The sequence below is a fragment of the Sabethes cyaneus genome, chromosome 2 (genome assembly GCF_943734655.1).
Source record: "Sabethes cyaneus chromosome 2, idSabCyanKW18_F2, whole genome shotgun sequence".
Taxonomy (NCBI): domain Eukaryota; kingdom Metazoa; phylum Arthropoda; class Insecta; order Diptera; family Culicidae; genus Sabethes; species Sabethes cyaneus.
The window spans coordinates 134,558,246-134,583,129 of record NC_071354.1 but is presented as its reverse complement, the minus strand read 5'-3'; the positions used below and the strand labels follow the sequence as shown (position 1 = coordinate 134,583,129).

Here is a 24,884-nt window from a genome sequence, read left to right as displayed (position 1 = left end):
CGAGAAATTCGAGACTCTTCCATAAAACATTAATCAATAACAAGACCACAAAAACTATCTATAGTAACACTAGATCATTCAGGACGAGCCGGTCGCGAGTGTTGCCGGTGACCCGCCGTCGGAAGCGCCGCCCACTGGGGGGCTTGCAAAACTCGAGAAGTGAAAGATCATCCGAGATTCATGATTTATGTACAACACAGGTTAATTTGTGGCAATACGAAGTTTGTCGGGTCAGCTAGTTAAATATAAAACAAAACTTATCCAATTAAATTTTACAAATGTTTGTTTCCCCTACGACTTGCAGGCTTTTCGAAAACAGACACTGATGAAGCCTGCTAGTCATAGACGAAATACGTATCTGTCGCGAAGAAATATACATAGTAGAATTTAATTGGATAAGTTTTCTTTTTATTTAATTTCAGGTATTACACGAAATATTTATATTTTTAAATGTATTTATTTACCAAACTAATATTTAGTTTCAATGAACTGTTTTGGGTTAATCAGAATTGGAATTATCAGAACTCTTGCAGTAAATGTGGTGTGCTGTATAGTGGCTTAACAAATGCTAAAAAATGCAGAGTTAAATATAAGAACAATCTTAGTGAATATATCCTGTGGATGTGATTCGACATCACTCATGTGAATGACAAAAGTAAAGCAACATATGATCCAGCTGAATTCAGTATCTGTAAGAATAATTAGATCGTTAATTAAAAATCGAGTATTATAAACTAGTACCGTTTTACTGCTCTCATTGTTGGCAGTGAAGCGACCATAAAACCGGCCCTTGTGTTCACCGGGATCTGTGCTCGCATGATGCATTGCAACAAAATCTGCCTTGTTTTAGGTGAAGCTTCATACCAGTTACTGCAGTAAATAGCGTCGGCTACCGAAGTACTCTAAAATGCATGGTTCACTGTATCAACTATAAAACATAACTAATGATTATAAGAACCTCGTAAAATAACAACGATCCATAATATGCAAAAAAGGTAACTTGAATAACAATAGCTGTGGCATATACGAGATATATTAACATAACTGAAGAGCCTAGAAACATAACCAATTGAAAACCTAATGCACACAGCAGCACAGAAGCAACCAACAGATTCTGAAAAATTATTATTCTAAATGAAATCATTAGCTTTTGGGATAAACATAATATTGAATCATGGTATGCGATCAAATTTTTTAATGACTCATCCCCGTTGAAAAATTTTCGATCCGCAAAACGAAGTTTTATACACTCAAAATGAACTGCCAGATTTGAAGCAATCCCTGCAAATGCAGCATCACTCGACACACTAGCGAAGGCAACCATGCAAATCGCAACACTGGACCATATAAACAGGAAAACAAATACAATCGGGTGGCTTGTGTCGAAAGGAAAACTGCGAAAAAAAAAGAAAACAGAATAGCTTCCAATTGAAAAATATTCTTTGAAAACCATACCTGAGCGGAAGTGGAAGTGGCCAATAAGAAACATTATTGAATATCAAATTATACAATCCTCTTCCTATGGCAGCAACGACAAATAGCGATCCGGTAGTTAACGCAGATGTCAGAAAAGCTGTAGCCAAATGTTGATCGAGTTTACTACTCTTTTCGAGGGCTTCAAGTTCATTTGTTGTAGCTACAAAATGATAGAAATGCATCCTGATTTGATCGTTGGTAATGAGCTTTTAATAAATGATTTATTGCCGTTATGTGTTAATTGTTTGCTTCAATTTATAATCAAGCATTAGAAGTTCTTTGAATCAAAACGGCAAATTTTCACAGAAAATGAAATGCAGTAAAGCATAACATGTACGTGGAGATGAATAGTTTCTAACTAAAGTAAGTTATCGTTAAAGGAAACTTTTTCAATCCACGTTTCCTGGTCAGATTATTAAAATTAGCGTCAAAATAAGAAAAAGTTTATCGAATTGAAATCTGTGATGAAAATATTATCTTTTTTTATTTTCGACGGCCAGGTTTCCGTAAACGAGATTTCTTAGAAACTACTGAACTGATTCGTATCAAATTTTCACGCAATTTTGAAGAGCTGTCACATTTTTTTTTCTTTTTTTTCGGTTTATCCATTCTTCTGAGCTTAATACGCCTTTCTTAGAGGTGTTCTCTAATAATAGCAATTATGAATCTCACTACAACAACTATGTATTTAAAAATGTCATTTTCCGGTAACACAAAAATCTACTTGCTTACCATGGTCTCTAAAATTCTTTAAATGTTTTATGATTTGCCATAGCTCTCGTTTGTGTGTAACGAGACATAATTGCTTAACTATGCCTAAATAGGCAGTAAAAAGAGGTGCTAGACTATCGCACACTAGAGCAATATCACTAATATTTTTTAGTGCAAAAAGTACGGTTGCTAGGTCCATTATCAACATAGAAATAAAGCAGATGTTGAATCGAATTCGATTCGAAAGGGTAATCTTTTCTTCAATGCCAATCAGTGATAAGCATATTAGCTGCACACGGAGAAACTTGTCTCTACTAAATGCTTTAAAAACTTTCATTTCACTTGATGTTGAAGCCAGTATTACTTTTGACTGTTGAAAATGACTGATGATTCCTTTTTATTACTTACTGCAAAGAAAAAATTATACATTCCAGCGCATAAGCAATTAGAATTGCAATGACGTTTTTACACCTCACAATTACGGTGTCAGTTTTTAGAATCGATGGAATTATAATGACATACCACAGCAAATCCATTATAAATTGTTCACATATCCTTTTATTCACTAGCTGAGCATGCAATTAAGTTGGCATTTAAATAAAAATTATTCATACAGCGGAAAAGTATGATTTTTTCGCATGAATTGCTCGCGTATGCAAACGTATTAACCGTGAAATTAAAAAAAAAACTAATAGAAACCGAAATAACAAATTGATGACACTTCTCTTCAAACCATGTGGCAACTTCATACAATGTATAGAATCTACATGCTAAAGAAATAAAACTCTTTCTGAGATAACGCAACAGATTTCGTAGAACAACGGCTTCAATTAGTTTTTCGAAACTAGAGATTTTTCACATTACATTTGAATTTTTATTATGAATTACAATTCGTTTATATGATTAACAACATAATGATTATTTTTCTAGATGCAGCTGTTTTGAGATATCTGAAGGAAAAGTTTAATTTATTTTATTTACGTCCTTACATGTACCTATATGTTATTCGAGATTATCTCCTTGTACAATTTCTGACAAATGTCCGAATACATTTTATTTATTTAACTTTCCGTTTTTGAGTTACAGGTCTGTTAAAGGCTGTATTCGGCTTTAACACACTCATTGAACACACTCATTTGCCTAAAAATTTTTCCGCATGAGTAAACACTAACATTTTGACTAAAAGTAGTCGAGAGAGTATTGTTTACATAGGCCAGCTGTTAGAGTACAGGACAATTGCAGGCCAGTGCAACGATTCGAACATACGAAAACTGGCTTACTAGAGGAGCATTGTACCTCGAGGCCAACTGGGAGGCACTGTTTACATAGGCGGAGTCTAAACCGATTGAGCTATCACAGTGATAGCTTTGGAACAAAAAAGAGTGCGCAAAAAAAATTTAGGTACTCACGTCGAAAACCTAAATGCTTCTTATCGATGGCTCGGAATCTCACTTTCGACCATATTTCAAGAGATCAGAACATTTAAGAAGCATTACTAAAAGCATGACAAACAGAGCACGGTACACCAAACTCGCGCAAAGAAGCTGTACAGGAAGTATCACAAAACCGTTCTGCATTGTGATGTATGATAAACCCTACATCAAGGCTGACACCAGATAAATGCCGGGACATAAATACTAAGTTGCTCCGGCTCAGAATAAGATTTAAACGAAATAAAATTCCTACAATTGTTTGCTGTTTTCTACCACGAAGTAGATTCGACTCCTCAATGTTTCGTACATATAATCGAGAATGTATCCGCATGTATCATGTATCATGCAAACTATAAAAATAGTATAATATCGTCGCCTATCGGAAAATAGGGAAATCTTTTTTTTCTCCGAAGAAAATTTTGCATAATCTGGAATCGAAGTTGAGCTCGTTTGTCATATTACCGTACCGTAAGAACAACCGACGGTACCGCAAACCAGAGAACCACGATGGTTAAGCAGGTCCTAATTCCACAAGTTACGTTTTCTTTTATACAATCTTAAATGATTTTACCTGCAAATAGGTTAGATTTAGCTAAAACTTGACTTAAACTACCCAAAATACCCTTGCATTTTAATACTAAATGTTCTACGAATGTGTTTTCGTAGGGGGAAGTCATCTATGCTCGGACACTTTAGGTTTTTAAGATAAAACACAAAAAATACAGGTTTTATTACCTCTATTTACACTTTAATGTAGAGAGAAACAATATTATAAGCAAAAAATACAAAGTAACCAAATTTGCGCTGCAAGGTTGATTTTGAAAGTAGATAGTATTTTGGGTACAAATTAGCTCAAATCGAGAGCTGTCTTCTATGCTCGGACATGATAAACTAATCTATTAACACCAGCATCAATAGAAGAAAAAGATCCTAGAACAATTTAAAACTCCAGCACAGACTTTGTGACTGAAGTGCAGGTTTGCTGTGTAAAAGTTGAATAAAGTTGAATAAATTCACATATTTTTTTTGTTGAAGGTGCTGGTACATAATGTGGAATGCATGCAAAAATGTACGCGGCAACTCCATTTACAAAGCATATCGATAGGTTGACATTTTTGCTGATGTTTTACTGCAACTTTTTTCTAATTTTTTTACGTTTTGCATTGCTTAACTAATTTTATATTACATTTAGGAATCAAAGATATAGCAATTCTAGATGAAGTAAGAATATTTTGCTGATTACTTTACTGTCCGGTCATAGAGGACACGACACAGTTTCAAAAAATTAAGTTTTTTCTTCAAAATCTTATATTTTCATGTCAAATTTAAACTGTTTCGAACAAATAACTTTATCAAGCCAACGTTCAGAAGTATAGCATCTTTTCATTAAAAAAATTTGCAACTGCGCTTGTATGAAATTTACTCGATTCTCTTTTGTTTTAATGGTTGAACCGTTTGACAGTCTTATTTGTTTGCCTTTTGAAACATAGACGTCAAAATTGGGACACCATAAAATCTTGCAATTTACTATTGTTCCATGCTTTCCGAATATTTTTATCAATCTTTGTTTTTGAGAAATCTTAGTTTCCGGCCAGAGGCTGTCCGGCCATAGATGACTTCCCCCTATTATAATAATAATATTTCCGCTAATAAATAGGCCTGCGACCATTTTAATGGTATGAAATATTTTAATCTGATACGAACATAGTTCTTTAAATAAGGTACCCCGGGGCAAGTGGGAATACAGGGTAAGTGGTAACGGAGCTCATAACTCTCTTCAACCTCATTTTCTCCAACCGAACCTTTCTAGAAATGAAAGCTACAACTCAAACACATGTATTAAAATTATAGATTATTTATAACAGGCATTCCAAACATCAAAATTAGACTTTCAATTTGAGCGTTATTTTCAATTTGCGTTGTAAGTTTGACGCACCTTTCTATAAATAATATTTTGGCCGCAGGCTTTACGTGAAAGTACATGTTTTTCTGACAGTAGGTAAACATAATGAGTGTATTAATAAATTACACCCGAAAACTAGTTGTTTAATTTGACAAACGGCATTAAAAAAATGGGTCGAAATAAGGTCGGCACTTCAAAGCACCCGGGGCAAGTGGGACCTATTAAAAATTAAGTGTTTCAGCACAAAACTTCCTGTCTTAATACATTTTTTAGATGAACTATCGAACATTTTCAGTTCAATTACATAATATTTATACCAGTAAAGCTTTAAAATAAAACCGAAAAGGACTAAACCAAGGGGCCCCAAAAAAGAAACCCATATGCACAGCTTGTGAGGAAACAAACAGTTTTATCACATTTTGGTTACGCCTAAACGATGTTAATTGAATTTGGAAAGTCAAATTTGACATAATTGGCACTGGAATTGAAACAATAAAGTGTTGTGGTTATTATAACGTAACGTCGTAATCTCTTATGAGTAGCTCTACCGAATTTGGCACGGTAGAACAAACAGATCATAATCGTATTTTCGAGCCATTAAACAATGGTTAATCGTAAATTACGTCTCGCAAGAATAGGATACAACGACATATTCAACTACATTTTATTACAATAAGGCTTTACAGCGTAATTGCTCACTATCTGTGTTTTATATAAATTATAAAGTCGCCCGCTGTGATCTGATTTTGTTACGCTATTTTTGAATGAATCATTCGTACAAATATTGTTTTTGATTGCTTTTTACAATGCTTTAACATTGCTGTATATTAACTTACACAATTTACTATTATTTTATGCTTTTTAATGAAATTTGAATGTAGGTCCCAAATGCCCCGGTAAAGGGGGCAAGTGGGACCTATCGCCATAATTTTGAAAATTCTCTTCCAGATTCATTTCATGTAAATTGATTGGCCTTTTTCGTAATTAATCCTTCGAAGTGGTACCACTGAAGAGTTTCTGTGCTGTGAGAATTTTGAAATAATCATAGGTATAGAAAACACAGTGGAATAAACCCAAACTATGAATTTTTAGGTCCCACTTGCCCCGGTGTACCTTATATTTTTTAAATTATATTTCAGTATACTCATGAAAATAAATACGCCCTTTTTAAAAATGGGTCTTGAATCATAATGGTGTCAAACACAGATATCGGTGCATATTTCCTCCTATTGAACACGTAGGTAACATTAAATCAAATCATTAACACAAATTTAGTTACATAAAATATTTTCTGCATTCAATAACTAGAACCTTATTTTGCACATTTATAATGCCCCAGCGCTAATTGAATACATGGTTTGCTATGCAAAAATAATACCAATACTAGTAGTAGTAGTGGATTCACAAACATCAATATAAGGGGAACGAACAAACTATCTTATTTCAATAAAATATGATAAACATAAAGTTTTTATAACCAAACAAATTAACCTTTTACATTAAATCAAATCCTACAGATTATGAACGCATACCCATACATACCCAAACATATTTCGTTAGAATATTCGTAAAAAAACTAAAGTATTTCTTGAAATACTATGTCTTGAAAACAGTTTTTTAATTCTCCTCTAAGCTTATTTTAAACTCAACAAAATACGATAGGATTTGTTGTACAAGCGAATAATGTTTTTACCATACAACGACGTCGTTATATATCCCATGGTACGTGCTACGTTTGATTTATGTTGTGTCCCACCATATAACGCTTCGCTAGCACAATAGCAGAAATACACAATCTTTAGATACTGAAAGTCAGTCGTTCACATTTTCCTGCAACTTCCGGAAACGGCATTGTTGGATTCCGCAAAAGATGAAGTGTTGAAATGATTCATACATATGTATATATTAATGTGTGATCGGTATATTGCCATGGTAAGTTGTAAATATTTCGCTACTTAGTGGCGACATTTTCTCCCCATAGTGATTTAACTAGGCTGCGATAGAGTGGTTGTTTGCTTCTATATGTCATACAATTTTCTATCTACAAAAGATAAAAACTTTTACATTTCATAAAAAATACAAAAAATACGCAATCTCAGTTGAACAGTTCATAAAAATTCATATAGCATTTTAATATTGAATAAGAATTTTTTAGGCTGGACACCCCATGATTCAGCATTCTAGGAATAATGTAAAATTGTTTCTTCTGTTAAAGCACAGGGTTCGCAGTCCTGTGTTTTCAACAGCTAGTCTATTTTCTTGAGTATTAAAAGTTATTGTAATTAAAACGGAGTTAAATTTTAAGTGTTTACGCTAAAATCACAGTAATTTTAAGATCAAGTGAACTCCAAATATTAAATGAAGATAGTCACTTTATCATCACAGTATTTGTGTATATCACTTAGGGAATCAGCACTGGGGGGATAATAAAAGTGGGGAGGCCATAACTCCGAAATGCCTGGATAGTTCTTCACCAAACTTGGCATACATGTTCCTTGACATAAGGGAATCAGCACTGAAGAGTTGACAAGAAGAGGGGGGGGGGGTCATAACAGGGGGGAGGCCATAACTCCGAAACACCTGGACGGTTCTTCATCAAACTTGGCACACATGTTCCTTGGCATAAGGGAAGCAGAACTCAGATGGTTCACAAAGGGCCATAACTCCGAAATGCCTGGTCAGGGTTTTAACTTCATCAAACTTGGCACACATATTACTTGATATTATGGAACCAGCACTGGGAAGTTGACAAAAGGGGGAAATTCCTAACAAGGGGAAGAGATTTAAATAAGTAAAGGGGGTTGCGTTTCTCTTGCATTTAAACCGATTGCAGTTGTGCAACTGACTTTGAGAAAAGACGGGGGTTCCAGCGAGGAGGAATATATGGTAAATAAACCTTTGTTTCGTTTCCATTATAGCGATTTTTATTAACCAAAACCGATGCATAATTATCTACGTGACAGAAGGGGGAGCTGACTGGGAAGGAACCGACATGTAGGGGGACAAGGAACGTGAGTATGAATATATGTTCCGCTATATCTTCGGAACTTCTGGACTGTTCATCAAACGTCGTTTGTTAAACACATGTTTTTTGGCATAAAAAAATCAGAACCGGGTGGTTGACAGAAGAGTGAGACGGTCTCTTACAAGTGGAGAGATGTTCAAATGAGTAAATGGGTGCGTTTCTCTTGCATAGAGCTTGCTAAGCCCAGTGCAAAAGGCTACAAAAACTTATCGTTTTTCACTCAAACGTATGTTTTTTACCGGGGTATAACTGGGGGAAAACAAAAACAAACGTGTAAAATCAATGTAAAATCTAACAACAGCAACAACAAATCGCACGTCGATGTGTGCGTGCGGCAAACGTCAGCAAGCTCAATTAGGAACGATAGCAGTGGCACAAGTTGTTTCTGAATTTCTGAAAGGGGGAATAGGGTGGCTATTAAAAAGGGGGAGGTTCAAAAACGTAAAAAAGGCTTTGTGTCGATTTATAGGGATTACCGAGAAGAAGACGGATTTACAAGTGGTTGGGGAACAACGTGAGAGGAACTGATAAAGGGAGTAGACATATTCAAATGAAAAAAAGGGTTTTGTTTCTTGCATTATGCGAGTTTTCGTTACAAAAACAGATGTACAACAGATTGAGTGACAAAGATGCCCCGAGTAAGATCGGGCAATCAGCTAGTATTACTTAATTTGTAGTTTTAAGTTAAATGTACGTTCAGTTTATAATTGATTTTATCTCAAAAATAGACTGGTTAACCAGATGCGAACAAAGACACAAAGACAGTGATAATGGTTTCTTTTCTTAGTACTTAGGTTTTCTTAGTACTTATAAATTCGTAATTAAAGGCGTTTAATAGTTCTTATACATGTGGATGGACCTGGAAGCTTTTCAGAAACGTCATCATATTATATATTAACATTTTTTTTATTTTAATGTGGTAACCAGTTGGTCATTCACCACGCTATTAACATTTTTATTTATCTTGATAAAACAATTAATCAATACAATATCAACCATGTAATTTATAGTTTCCTATAGCAAAGGCAGCGAAGGCAAAACAGTAACAGTGGGCTGAACAGTAAGTATCGCACTCAATTATGAATTATACAAAAATCCCACAATTGAAAACTTTCTCACCAAAACTAAAACTATGAATAAGTTCTTTCACGTCAACCCGACAATTTTCTAATAAAAAAGCGCCAAGTCAACCCCAGCCGGTAGTGTGTATCCGACAGCTTAAGCGTTTACCAAAATGGTTTCTTTCTTATCGTGGAGAAAAGAAAACTTCTTGCGAATACAACTTTATTGTCTTGCTTTCATTGGTATAAATAAAAATGAAACTGTGTACAGCCGAGTTTTGTTCCACTTCTGTTTCCTCTCCATGGTAGCTATAGACTCTGCCGCCGTTCTCTACGCATGGAATAATATCGGTAACATAGTGCTTGTCTGTGATAGCCTGGGCCCCGCTTTTACCGGGTACTTAGCTATAGTGAAACATTTTTATTTGAATTCATATCGGATTGAATTGTGGGATGTAGTAAGCGTATTGTGTAGGCTAGGTACAACAGGTAATAGATTATAATTGGAAAAAAGCGAACGTCTAATTGACTATCTTTGCCGCGATATGTCAGTTCATCCGGAAGGAGTACAAATTGTCGAACGATATAACAAGATTGACCAATATTTGGCCAGAATATACCTTACGTCCACTCTGGCAACTGGATTTCTTTTTGTAATGGCAGCTATAGCAAAAGGATTCTACAGCTTCATCAGCAAAGGCGCCATTGTTTTGCAATTACCATTAACGTTGACGTCAGTATAAATCAGCATGGGTCTTTTGGAACTATTTTTAAACTCTGATTTTTCTACAGATTTCCATTTGACATAAGTAACCCCTGGGTTTTCGGGTTGCTCTTCGTATGGGTTGCTGTGGCACTTATTTTTGTCGCTTTAGTCAGTGTCGCTGGAGAAGCATTTTTTGCTGGACTAGCTACAAATGTTGTGGCTCACTTCAAATGCATACAGCAAATATTCCATAATCGTAACTTCAAAGAGAACGATAAATCATTGATAGAATTGATCGAATACCACAAGCTAGTTTTAGATCTGTCCAACAAGTTGATGTCTGCTTTTAGAATGATAATTTTTAACCATTTGATGGTGGCTTCTGTACTACTATGCGTTTTATGTTTTCAGTTAGTTATGGGCTTGGGAACATCGCTAATGTTAATCATAATCTACATACTTTACATTGCTGTAATTGTTATACAGATAACATTTTTCGCTTATTTTGGAACACTCCTAACGGCTGAAGTAAGGAACATATGTGTTTAGTATTACATAACGTATTTAACGTTCTTTTTTTCTAGAGCATTGGAGTAGCCGATGCTATCTACTGTAGCAATTGGTATGAGACCACATCGAGTAATCGCAAAAAACTATTACAATGCATGATGAGAGCACAGATACCAGTCGACACCAAGGCTGGATTAATGGAAGCTTCTTTACCTAATTTGAAAGCAGTATGCAAAATAATATTAATCTTTAAATCTTTACTCTTTGACTGCTAGGTAATTATATTTACTTACAGATTGTGAATTCAGCTGGATCTTATGTTACACTGCTCCTATCGTTTACGTGAACATATTGCAAAAGATACGAACTTATAAAAAATCACTTCAATTAAAATTGGGGTTGGAAATGAAATCCAATAATTTGTGTACCTTTTATGTTCTTTTTAATCACTAAAACTGACATCCCTCAAACATTAAGGATGTTTTGAAATACTTTTTAACGACTGTAGGTTAATTCTTTGTTATAAATCTCCCAAACGATTTCATTTTTGTAACAATACGATGTAGCAAGTTATGTGCATAACTATTTAAACATAAATGTGTCCTTAGATATATGTTTGACTATTCGTCGTTACTTAAACATTGACTTAAAAACGGTAAAATTCATCGCTTCTGAAAAATATTAATAAACCGTATATTAATAAAATTGGTGGACAAGACACAAACACGTATCACTCTTACAACATTTAAGGATAAAAACAATCTTAAAAGAAATTATTTTTACCTACGCGTCGACCGGTTTCAGGCATTCTAAGCCTATCATCAGGACGATGCCGATGCCCAACTGATTACGTATTGTGTGAGATCAAATTAACAATTTCTCCCGCTCTTCGACGTGGATACAACCAGATAAACAATCCAAAACCACTACCAAACCAACACGTCCTTCCCTCGTATGGCAACTGCCTTTTTGGTATTTATAAATTTATTATGTAACTATTCTCATGACTTCCCCTCCCCACTACATAACAACAAGTAACGCAAACTCGACCCCCCCTCGCTCTCGTCTAAGCGTTACGTAATTTGTGTACGAAGCCCAATCGACAAAGGGAATGGTAGAAAAAATAATGAAACAAAGGTGTTAAAGTATCTCAGGGGAGATAAGGCGTGAAGGGAAAGAGCGGGAAATTTGGTAAGCGAGGGTCATTGAAGCAACGCTTATTGAGTTTTTATAGCTCCCAAGCTAAGGGCAAAGAGAAACATTACTTACTTTACTTTATTGTGACGGTCCTTTTGACGATCCTGCGCCGAACGAATTATGGTCATCCAGTACTGTCGGTCCTGGAACTCCAATTGAACGTGCGTCGTCCGCGATAGCGTACATCGAGTGCGGGGTCTGGCCCGAAGTCTACGGCCTCTTCTTGGTTCTCTACAGAAAATAGTTTTGGCTACTCTTTCATCGGGCATTCTGGCTACGTGACTAACCCACTGCAGCCTGCCACATTCTACTATCTTCACTATATTAGCATATTTGTAAACTTGAGCTCGTGGTTCATGTTTCTGCGCCACACTCCATTTTCCATTTTGCTACGCAAAATTTTACGCTCAAAAATCCCAAACAGTCGTAGATCAGCTTCCCTTAGCGTTCATGATTCATGTCCATACAGGGCCACCGAGAGGATTAGTGTTCAGTAGAGCACCAGTTCTGTACGAATTTGAAAACTACGGGACTTCAAGTGGTCACGTAATTCTTTGAAAGTTCGATACGCTGCTCTAATTCGTCGTTTCACTAGGCGACTTACATCGTAGTAAGGGAACGAGCGTACTGGGGTAAATGAATCCCTCCACTGCTTCATATCTGTTGCCACTGGGTGCACGGTCTGAGCCGTTGATACGCAGGGTTGGCTCAGACGAACGCTATTTTCTCAGCGGGCCCATCAAATGTTGACAGCCGACAGTAAACGGAAGCAAAAGGGAAATGAAAATTTAGGACAGACAATGAAGCTACTCGTGGTGATCACACTAACAACTATAGCATGTTAAAACCTTAAGCTATATACAATTAGAATTATAAATGTATTATAAATTTGCCTAAAGTGATTAGTTGGATTAAGTCCGGTAAAGATACTGAAAGTGTAAGTTAACACAATTTGCTCTGTAATCTCTCTAATAAAAATATTCTTGCAGTTTAAAGCTGCATTACACCGTATATTGAGTTGTGCTACTGAGGACCCGGTGTCCGGATTGATTAGTCTCTTTACTCCCCGCGCCAACAATATCTGTGGTGTATGTAGAAAGAGGCCGAGCTAGCGCGCAGGCTCAAGTAAGTAAGCCGCTTGCAAGAGACTGGAAGCAGGAGTGCATTCCGCAGCAGAGGTGGATATAGATCGACGTCATCCGCAAAAGAAGCTTGTAAGATCTCGTGATGATAGTCCCGTTCCTTTCCACGTTTGCTCTTCATATTGCACCTTCCAAGACAATGTCGAATTAGAGAGTGCATCCCCTTGCTTCTGTCTATCCAACGTCATGAAAGCGGTTAAGGTCTCACCCGCTTTTCTAACGCATGATTTTGACCCATCCAGCGTCGCACGAATCAGAGGAATTAGTTTCATCGGAAAACCATGTTCTAGTATTATCTGCCACAGCTAATTTCGTTTAACAGATTCGTATCCCACCTTGAAACCTACAAACAAATGATGAGTGTGCAAGTTGTACTCCCGGAACGTGTCCAGTAATTGACGCATGGTAAATATCTGATCCGTTATTGAACGACCCCAACTTGGAAAGAGGAACGTGATACAAACTCAATAAGCGTTGCTTCAATGACTCTCCGTTACCTAATTTTCCGCTCTTTCAATCTTTTTACACGGTTTATTTTCACGATTTTTGAGTTAACGGGGTTTTTTATGACAGTTTTGAATTATGACGATTGAATTCACGCGGGTTTTTCAAATAATTTTTCGAATTAACGCGGTTTTTTCAGCGATTTTTAAATTCGAGTGGTTTTTTACGTCGATTTTTGAATTAAAACGGTTTATTTTATGACGATTATTGAATTACCGCGGTTTTTTTTATAAATGGTGTTATTTTACAGGCCACGCCCCCGTGTAAAAAAGACTTGAGTGTACGGCAGCTCGACCGCCTTAACAGAATTACTCGAGAGTGTTCTTATTGGAACGCTTTTATTCGTAATCACCTTATCCGGGAAAAACTTTCGAACATTCGAGTGGTGGAAATACAGTTTTTACCTTTGTTTATATTATTGATTACAATATTCTACATTGCCGTTCAATCTCATATATTATCTCCCGAATATGCTGAATAAATATTAATTCATTCACTTGCTTGTAATTGACAACAGAAAATTGATCCTACTAATACAATAAATTGAAGCGTGTTTCATATGCGAACACATCATCTCGTCTGATAGCTAACAAACAATATATCTGTTGGGTAACAAAAGTTAATTTTCCAGTTTCCATCACCGTGTCATGTTGTTTTATAATCAGCTTGTTGTATATCATACAACGCCTATCAACATCAGTCACATATTGCACCATTCGTGGAAAGCTCCATTTCCGTCATCAGGAAAGCGAAAATGTGTGTAGTTGTGCTTTGTGTACATGTGAACGCATGTTTATTGCTATCGAGCGGAAATTGATACTGCAGTAATTTTCCAACGATCAACGAGATAAAGAAAGATTGTAAAAGTTATTGGTCTGCAGAGCAAACTCCCCGTTGTACGGTACTTTTTCGCAGCACTAGAATTTTTCATATGATCTAAAAGTTTTATTTATTGCAACTTATTATGGCTGCCATTAACCTACCAGTTGCTAAAATTTTATTTACGGTAAATCTGTGAATAATTTTACAATTTTAATGAATCGTTTTTGATGCGCCCTGGGTATAATATATAACAAAACAGCTTGAAAATTTACCTCCGAAATATTATAAAATGTGTCGACTGCTAAATATTGTTTACTCTTTGGAAAACAATATAATTTTTTTCGCGAATGTTTTTAGTTGTTTTATTCTATTGAAATCTTCGATCTCTCTACCCTATCGTCTATCGTCTACTCTAGTGGTTTAGGTTCAATTCCCGGTCAGGCCGAGGAATTTTTGGGTAAAAGGTTTTCTCAGCTAGCGCAGGGACAAAGTACATCCTTTTGCTTATCCCTCAAAACACAGAATGTGTTGTTTAAACAATATTGATGTTTTCTCTACTATAATTATTAGTTGATCAAGATCGTGACAAAGTCCTGGCCTGAAATGCAGGATAGTAATTGTTACAATTGTAAATTCATCATTTAAACAAACTACGTGTGACACATAATTCGTTTCTGGAGGCTGTCTACCTTCTTCATTTACTAATGCTGTTTATTGTTCCTATCCATTGTAGCAGAAAATTTAAGATGAGTTTCAGCTTGCATCGTGCACTGTTAATAGAGTCGAGAGACTGGATAGAATTGTGCTCGGAAATGTTTGGTTGACCGTGAAGCATATATCTGGTTACATACCTACGTCAAATCACTATTTAGTTACTACGGTTTACATTGTATTGCTGCTCAAGATTTAATTCTCAATCGTAATTCTGCTATCATGAAGATTATGCCACTTAAGATATTTTATTGGTATATTATCGACCAATTACATAACTCAATTCGGCTTATCTCAATTCAACTGTTAAGTAAATATTATACTTAACTCAAATGATTGTGGATTTTACTAGGTTTAATCTAATACAGAATTAGACCCTTAACATTAGAAGTTCATAATGACTTTATGAAACATCAAAACAGAACATAATATGTACATTCCCTGTGCTGTGTTTCTGTACGGTGGACACAAACATCGTCGGTATGTTGCTTGTCATAGCATTAATTTAGTTATGAAGCCCCACTTGGAGTGGGAACAATGTCAAAGCAGCATTCTCACTGGATGAGTTTTACGAAACAGCATGCTCAAAGTAGCTACACTTTGTTAGTGCACAGATTTCACCACCAAGAGCACTCGTGAATGAATGAAGTACGCGTTACTATCCCTTGTGCCAATTACATACATACATTACACACCTACACGTGAACTTCAAATGGTTAAATAAACTTCAAACCCAGACCGACACAAATGGTCTACTTCTCAAAATGAAGGATTATATTCTCAACATGGTTTTCTGGCTTCTAGACCACTACCACCCATCTCCGAATAAGCTCGCACGATTCTTAAAGTGTATTTTTCTATCTAATCTTAAATAAAGTCAAAGTCATCCTTTGAGTTGATACATTTCAATTGTTATTTATTCTATTATCAAATAGCTTCGACGGAAAAATAAATATTTCCTATCTTGAAATGATTAGTATCAACAGAAAAGTGTACTACTTTCAAGCTGACAGATAAAATTTATATTTACAACAATCAATTAGCAATCGCATATCTCTTGCCAATTCCTAGTACTGATTTATTCACAACAACGTTACTAACGTCGTTTTTTTCGACATTGATGAAGCCTGGCGCCGCAGTTCTTTTTTGCGTTACGCAGCTTATTTCCCTGGTGTCGGTAAATAACGTGAGCATACACGTGTGGTAAAGCGTCAGTGGTTGAATCGAATATGTACTTCACAACTAAAACCTTCAAGGGTTACTCGTAGATTGAGGTACTAAGATAGAAAGTAGGATTTTAATTTCACTTTGTTTAAAACATTTAATAATTCCATATGTGCATCTATGCACATAGTTTCAGTGCCGCCTGTAAAACAATAATATGTAGTAAAGTAACTGTATATAAAGTAACTGCTATATTTTTCACGATATCATTCAGAGGAGTCACAATGTTGGTTCACGCAAAACGGAACTAAGTAATACACAGTAAATGTGTATGCTCAGCACGATCCCTTCAGTTAAATTTACGAAAGATAGGTATTGCATGCTTTTTCTGTGCGCAAACTGTCAATAACCATGCATCTCCATTAGGTGAGCTCACTGTAGGCGAACTGTGCTTTACGTTGTATGTACCTATACCTACCTATCAGGGGTTAGACAAAATGATCGATACAGGCCAAATTTTGATCAAATTCAAATGATCATATTTTTTACAAAAAAAAGACATATTTAAATGCAACCAGTGGATGCCAGATGACACCGGAAATATATGGGATTATATTTTTGATCACTTGTAACTTTATATAAAATAATAAAATATAAAATAATTTTTTCCTCGATATAACGTTATTTTTTAAAACTGATGAAAAAATTGATTTAATCTCCCTTACGGATTTAAAAATTATAAGTACATAATATGACAATACATAATTCCGTTACATTGATTTTCAAATTTCAATTTAAAGTCCTTACCCATAGTTTCTTAGTATTTTATAATGTATATTTCAAACCACAAGTATAATCATCATAAAATTTGGAAGTTAACAGTTTGGAAAGCTCCCTTTTCATTTGCAATCAATTTCGTTAGAATATAAATATTTTTTTTGCTTCGATATAACGTAACGAAAATAAAAATAAAGTTGCTTTATATCGACGTATTACTGTATCAGAGATATGGCCATTTCCGTTAAGTCAGTCGTTATAACGCAATAGTAATAGACAGGTTTGGAGGAAAGACGTGTTTGATTATATTAGTAAGAAAACTGATACAACGTACTATGTGCTCATGGCAACTACACCATGTGGTTGAAAAATTTCAATGTAATCTATAAAAACGAAACCAACTATGTGACGTAGTTCCCAAGCACTTCGATTGCTTTTACTGTATGATACAGGCATGGTACCAATACGCTTGTACGATCTGCCTAACCTGTGCTTTATTACCATTGGTTATAACGTTTTTTACTATAGCTATTTTGAGAAACGAAAGAATATAGGTGTCTTACTTTAGGATTTTATGAATCAATGACACTGGAATGTATCACGTGTTTTTTGCGTCTGGTAGAACACAATGATATATTTTCGTGAACATATCTTAGAGTTTAGAGCATAAAAACTGCTTTTGAAACCCCGGAAATCAATTACGCGTGGTTGAACCTTAACTATAGACTAGCAAAGTAACTGAAAAGTTGAAAAAACTGCATCTGATGGTAGTGTAATAATGCCCACATTAATTGTATAGTTATTGTACAGCGCTATGAATAGCTTTGCACAAATTGAATCATATTAATTACCGTGACGAAATTATATTAGAATCCTTCATTATTCATGTTAGTTTTATTACTTTGCTGAAATCGCAAAAAAATGCGATACGCAGGCAGAAATACATATGCCGGAGTTTTTTCTCCGATTATGTTCATAAAACAAACAGACAAAAATCTGTATATTTTTTTCTGAGTTACTCCAATGTGGTAGGTCGCATTGGCGCGGAACTTTTGCATTCAGCATTGTATTAATATATGTGTGTATGAAAATGTCTTGTACGTCATAAAACGTCAGTCATGAGTACTAGGCTGTCTAAAAAACTGAAGGGTTTCACAAAAAGCAATCAAAAGCAATATGTCTGTAAAATGTACAAGGATAATTATTGTTGTTGTAAAATTAAATGTTCTCCCACAGCAACCCAATTCGTAAGGAATCTGAACGCTCAGGAGTTTTCACTGGCGTTTGCAAAGTCGGTCGAAGTGATCCAGATTAGTCACTATGTGAATGACCTTCTGCACAGTTTAGGAATGGTAAAAGCAAAGCCGTGGGCTTAAACCGTCATTAGACATCACCCTTCTTTATCGACAGCCTTCGCAGCCGGCTGTATAGAGTACAGGAAAATTACGGGGCCAGTGTAACGATCCTACTGACTCTATCTAGCAAGCACCGCCTAGCCGAGATTCGAACATACGAAGACTGGCTTGTTAGACCAACATCGTACCTTGAAGCCAACTGGGCGGTTGAAGGAATGGTAAATGTAGCAATTGAGGTGATAAACCAGGTTAAATTTTCAAATTTAGGCGGATTTGTAATCAAGAGCTGCAGAGAAACGGGGAATTTCTAGTCCATGCCGTCAGAACCTGCTTTTCAGCGCGCGAGGCCCTGTGCAGATTAAGCAGCGAGGCCTTTTTTATATGCCAGACGGGAATAGGCTTAAAACGCCACTGTAACACTGTAACAGGGAAGTTAGGCTAGATAGTTGTAATCCTGTGCTACATGGCTAATAAAATCAATGACTTTTTGGGATTTGGATTATGGAGGTATGGAGTGAGAAGGAAACTTCTGAAGAAGATATGCCTATATAAAGCGAGAGCCCCGCAATTGCAGAACAGATACGCAGAACTTTCAAGTTCAGAGCTACAAAAGCGGCAGATGTCGACATCACCCAATATGCTTTAAATAATTAAGAGCGGGACTGTGTCCAGTTAGAGGTCCCCTGATTGTGCGTAGTTCACTGTTTAACTGTTTAGTCTACAACCCTGTATTTGATTCCGACCAGATGTTTTCTTAACAGCATAATCTAGGTGGGCAGCCCAGTTCAGTTTTTATATAGAATTATTCCGAGGAGTTTGACTACAGTACTGAAGCTCAGCCTGATAGTTAGACACCAGTATAGGGGGAGTAAAAATATGGTTTTTTTCGCCTAGTGAATGGTATAACGACTATTTTTGTGTGGTTTATATTAAGCCACCCTTGTAAACATCATAACATGGTGGTGTTTATAGTTCCTAGCTGCACTGCAACAAACTTTCCTTTGGCGGCGTAAGCAATAGTCTCATAACCAAGCTGCGACAGCTTGTGAAAGAATGCGTCGGTCACCAGTGACAAAAGCAAGAAACAGAGAACTACGATTTCATTTTGAAAGAGAGCCACACGTGATTACACTACAGCCGTAATAATTGAAGCGAAGGGCGTGTTATCGAAAGCGCCTTCAATATCAAGGAAAGCACAAAATACCGTCTCTTGATATTTGAGCGTTTTCTCGATTAACTTCACTACGCAGTGAAATGCGGTTTCTGGAGATTTATCATGTTGGTATGCATGTTGATTTCCAAGCAACGGAGTTTTTTGAAAACTCATTGCGGACATAGTTATCCGTGATTTTCTCCATCAACTTGAGAAGCGTTGATGTCAGACTTATTGGCCTGAAAGACTTATGCATGATTTTCTCTTTGTTATCTACCTTAGGTATGCCTTTAGGTATCTGCTTACTTTCCGACAATTCCCCGGGATATATCCCAAAGCGCAAAACCGGGAGCTCGGAAATTACAACGCTGTCCATTTTCTGTAAGAAAGTGGGTAGAATACTATCCGGATCTGGTGATTTTATTGGTACAAAAGAGCTAAGTGCTCATTTATTCGAATACTCGAATCAGCGTGCAAGCAGAGTAGAGTCGTCTGGCAATTATGTAACGAGGCTTTCTAAAACAGCGAGGCCTAACTTCATCGATTTATTCTTAACACTTTACACTCTGCATTTAAATAAAGGAGGAAAAAATGGTAATCATGCAAATAATTCTGAGCAGCCAATTATGTTACATACAACCAAGGATTGTCCACTACAATTTTTAACATTTTCTCCTGTCATCACTAACCGCGAGGCCCCCCTGAAGCGCGAGGCTCTGTACGACCGCACAGGTTTGCCGGGCTAAACGCCGGCTCTGCGTGCCGTGACGGACCTGGCTTTAGTGCGCGGGTGCTGTAGAATCGGTGCTTGGAATGTAATGAACTCCATTAGAGGATATGTTCACATATACTTTTAGTGCCCTCGGAATAATCAGCAATCGATTCAAGAAGGTCATGTTACGACGAAATACAACGTGCTCAATGTAGTCATGAGCCTTTTCGATCTACTTGGCCTTCTGGCCATCTAGCATCTACCCGGCTCACGGAAAAATCTTAATTCAAGGCTGCTGGGCATTAGGATTGCCGTGGTCTGATGGGATGGTCCGAAAAACGGAGACCTCTCTTGTGCTGGCAGACATGGACAACGTTTTTCCCCAGTAAGGGACGCTTCGAATATCTCGTTCTAATTTATGTTCTTCAATTTCAAACCACATTTCCAAATTCACGGTTTTGTGAACGCGAGTGAAGCAGCATACTGCTGTGTAGACATGGCATTGCTTTACTTTGCCTCCACCGTCTTGAGGCAAAGTTACTAGTTTGAGCTGGCAGAAAGTTGTTCAAGTTGCTGGCAAGACTTGTTATGTTTACACGGCTGTAACTTTTTTTATGTAACATCTAAGCTTTGCGCAAAAACAGGTCGATTAGTTTTTTTCGTGATCTTTCGTTATCTTTGGATTCAAGTTTATACCTCAAGCCTAGCTGTTCCTAGAATCGATAGAAGAATGCGTTGCGTTTTCGCAACGCTGGCTGAGAGGAAATGGGTTAAAACTGTTGCGCAAGGATCTCGATTAATGGAATCTACCCTCAACGCTCACACATTCAATGTGTCTCGAAGATTCTTTTGGAGGGATTCCACCACTGTATTGAAGTGAATTCAATCCGAACACCGTTGTTATACAAAGTTTGCCGCTGTGAAAATCGCTCATACGGCACGGATTCTCCCACTTCTGAAGGAGTCTGGAAACGTCTTGTACGGTTAATAAAGGTGGCCGTATGAAACGCCAGTGACGATTCTGAACAAAGTAGAAGCAATGGTGAACTGCAGGCCATTAACTTACGTTCCAGTGAAGTCAAGAAGCTCTCAAGAAGTTCGGACTCCAAGCCATTTTTGTTATGCAGTTCAAAAAGTACAAAGTTGCTTCAGACTAATCCTGTCGAGCCAGATGGAACATTGCGAAATAGCTGGAACCTAGCTCAACATCTGTAGGGAGAATTCTGGCACCGCTGGGTTTATATTCTTTAACCCGTTACAACACATCGTTGGAAATGGTTTGAGAAGGGAAATGACTGCTTCTTTTGGCTGATAGTTTTGGTTGATAGTAGGCAGATAGTAGTTGCGTCGAGTTGTAGACGAGGAAGTCACGGTAGGGTCCGACAAGCACGAGTTCAAACAGCGACAGGCGTTCTTGAGCGTGCGGTGTTTACCTAACATGGCATTGCTGGCCGTCGTAGACGCTGGTAATTCCGACGAAATCCGTCTAAATGAGTAGGAGAACACCTTGGTTTACGGGAGCGAGATTGTGCGTAAAATTATTATACATTTTCAGTTCAAGCAAATATATGTATAAAAATAAATGTTCTTTTTTATCTGCTATCTGAATTTGATCGATCACCACCTCCGCTGTAATTCATTATCAATACCACAATAAATCAATATAATGGTCGCAGTGGTGTTAACCTTCTGACAAAAAATTCATTATCAATAAAAGCTGCAATTTCGTTTTTATGCCAGTAGCTCTTTCTTCATGGTATTAAGATCGATAATATAAATATAAAATAAGGCCATTACAAATATTTTATAAAGTTTTCATCCTTCCGGTGCTGGGCAACTGAAGGGAGAGGCAAAAAACAAAAAAAATATGCGTTTTAAGCATTTTTACTTATATCTTTTTTTGCTTCTAATGTATACGTTATTATTTTCCAAGCAAAAACCTACAAAACGAAAGACAAAATGGAATTACCGCTGTTCGAAAATTCCATTGTTTTAATTTACATTCCTGTTTCGTGTTAGAAGCGTCAATACTTCGTGCATTCATTTTTAGAGTTCTTCAGACTGTAGAGCCCACAGACAATTGATTTTATAAAAAAATATTGACTAATATCCCACAAGTTATTTTTTTGGGGGTGACAAATACTTCAGAAATAATTTGTAATGGCATAATATTGTTGCAATAAAGGAATTGCTTACGTATCGTAAACAACAACAAAATATGAATGAAATATATCTATTAGGATAAGGGCACCATTAATCCGATTGCCTATATTGATCCTATATTCATGATAAATGCCTATCTGTAATGGTAAACAATTTTCCCGCAGTTTATTTAACCCAAGTATAAATTACATCTCTGCTTAGCCAAAATGCGCAAAAAATAAGGTTTATATAGCAATTCATTGCAATTATGGATGATTGCAGTAAAAATAGGACCAATATAGGCAATAGGACTAATAACGGCGCCCCCACTCTACTACGACTAATCGCGAAGTGTGCCAGTAATATGAAGAAATTAAAGCTAACCTAATAAATTGAATCGTGATAAGCATTTACCTACCTTTTTTTATTTCTCCCCACGTTTTGACGATTTTTTTTAACAAACTCCTTCACAAAAGAAAAATATGTACAACCGTAGCCGTAGCGTTCGTGAGAAGGAGAACAGAAAAATATCTGGTATTCACACTAGCACCAGTAGCAGTAGAAAAAGCAAAAGATGAAAACATCCATTGGCTGCCGAACGTTCCACCGTTTTATGAATTGTTAGACACAATCTTATACTGGGGCTTCCGTTTTATCTATAGCAAGGCTGCCTCCCAACAATGGTCCCAATTATTACAAAGCTATCGAAAATATTCTTATCCAATCCACTTTTCAGTCGATCTTTTTGGAGCTTCTCACCTTCGCACGGAAAAATAGCTAAGTTGTCGAAGAGCTTCGAGCTATTACTCTCTGTTTAACTTCAACCTTTGACTATTTATTCTGCTGTGTGCTTCTTCTGTGTTTCATTGGATTCTATTTCAACAAAAGATTTTATTTGTGTTGTATAACTTTCTTCTATTAAATGCTGCCCGTGCACGTTGTATTATTATAGAAAATAGACGAAATTGTGTATCAAAGGAACAATTTCATATTTCACATATTACTATAATTAACAAAACTAACATCATTTGTCGTGTTTGTGATAATAAATTTCACGTGACGATATGATTATATAAAAGATAAAAAATCTCAAAATGCGTATATTATTATTATTCATCTCAAATTTATGCAAATTAATGATACTAATTGGTTAGCTCCTTAAAAGCCACCTGTACATGAAAATGAACCACAAATCTTATATTTTACGCAATATGTAAGATATCTCATTGATTTTGATGCCATGCTGAACCAAATACATTCACTTGTAGCACTTCTATACACTTACTGCTCCTTTAGTGGTATCACTGCACTTACAGTACACTGAAAACAAGCTCAACCAGAGTGATAAAAGCAGATTTATGATGTCTTCCTTCTATCATCACTAGGAAGTAACAATATACGCCAAAGTAGCATCCGTAAGGCTACAAACCCATAACACCACCTACGAAATTTACACGCCCCGTCCGGATGGGGACAACACAAAGGTTGAAACAGAGAAAACTATAATGTAACAAGAATACACCGCGATGCGTGAACTGAGAAGCTGCAAAACAACTTAGACCTTGCCGAGTTCGAATATGCTGAAAAACTGAGGATAGCACCGTCGAACAACTCGGGTTTTAATGCTCTCCGATTCAATGATTTTTATCTTTTACCACCCATTCCAAAAGGGTGCACATCGCATGCGAGATCAAAGTGCGAAGGCTCCAAAGATCCTAGCATCCTTGACGCGCGATGGGGATGATTCTTTCGTTAGAGCATCACGTACCTATTCTCAGTTCTGCGTTGCACGCATAATGCTCTTTCTCTGGCTATTTAACTCTCGCAAAACAACTCGCGACCGCGTAACTGACTCCTCGTGTTTATGGAGCGACGTCTCTCAACGATAAATGTGGTACCACTTGCTACAGATTAGCAGAAAAAAGGTTGATTCAACGAGAAGTTTATTTGCTGTGCTCAATCCTTTTGATCCATATCCACTTAAATACCGGGGTATTTTTTAAGTACCAAAATATGTAATTATGAAATTATCCATCGAGCAAGTGTTTGTAGGATGCGTGTGCCAGAGGTGGAGCACCACCATTTCAAATCATTCCTGGCCTTAGGTGAGTATTTTTGGTAGTATTATGTTCAGTATGCTTTTTTCAGAAGAAACGCACAGATTTTCATCTAAATATTTGATAATTGTTTTGTAGAATTGGTGCGCTATCTCCGGGCACGCCAGTGATTATTTTTGTTTTATGTTAAAATACATCTGAAACCTACATATTTTATTTTCTATCATAATACTTCAGTGGTATAATTTTTCCCTTTTAATTTGTACAATCTAATATTTATTCTACCACCAGTCTTTACACAAAACGCATTTTATGTTTTCCTT

The 24,884-nt window shown here is 36.5% G+C and overlaps 2 protein-coding genes across 2 annotated transcripts; one reads left to right on the top strand and one right to left on the bottom strand.

The window, feature by feature from the left end:
• Positions 1-638: 638 nt before the first annotated feature.
• On the bottom strand, positions 639-2,524 carry LOC128736030 (odorant receptor 45a-like). Its single transcript, XM_053830514.1, has 5 exons — positions 2,209-2,524; positions 1,456-1,636; positions 959-1,394; positions 750-902; positions 639-689 (listed from the first exon to the last, which is right to left on the bottom strand). The coding sequence occupies exons 1-5, from the start codon at positions 2,522-2,524 to the stop codon at positions 639-641; spliced, it is 1,137 nt and encodes a 378-aa protein (XP_053686489.1).
• Positions 2,525-10,154: 7,630 nt separating this feature from the next.
• Positions 10,155-11,171, top strand: LOC128736029 (odorant receptor 45a-like). The gene is made up of 4 exons (XM_053830513.1): positions 10,155-10,342; positions 10,402-10,843; positions 10,900-11,052; positions 11,121-11,171. Exons 1-4 carry the CDS (start codon positions 10,155-10,157, stop codon positions 11,169-11,171), a joined length of 834 nt encoding a protein of 277 aa, XP_053686488.1.
• Positions 11,172-24,884: the final 13,713 nt, after the last annotated feature.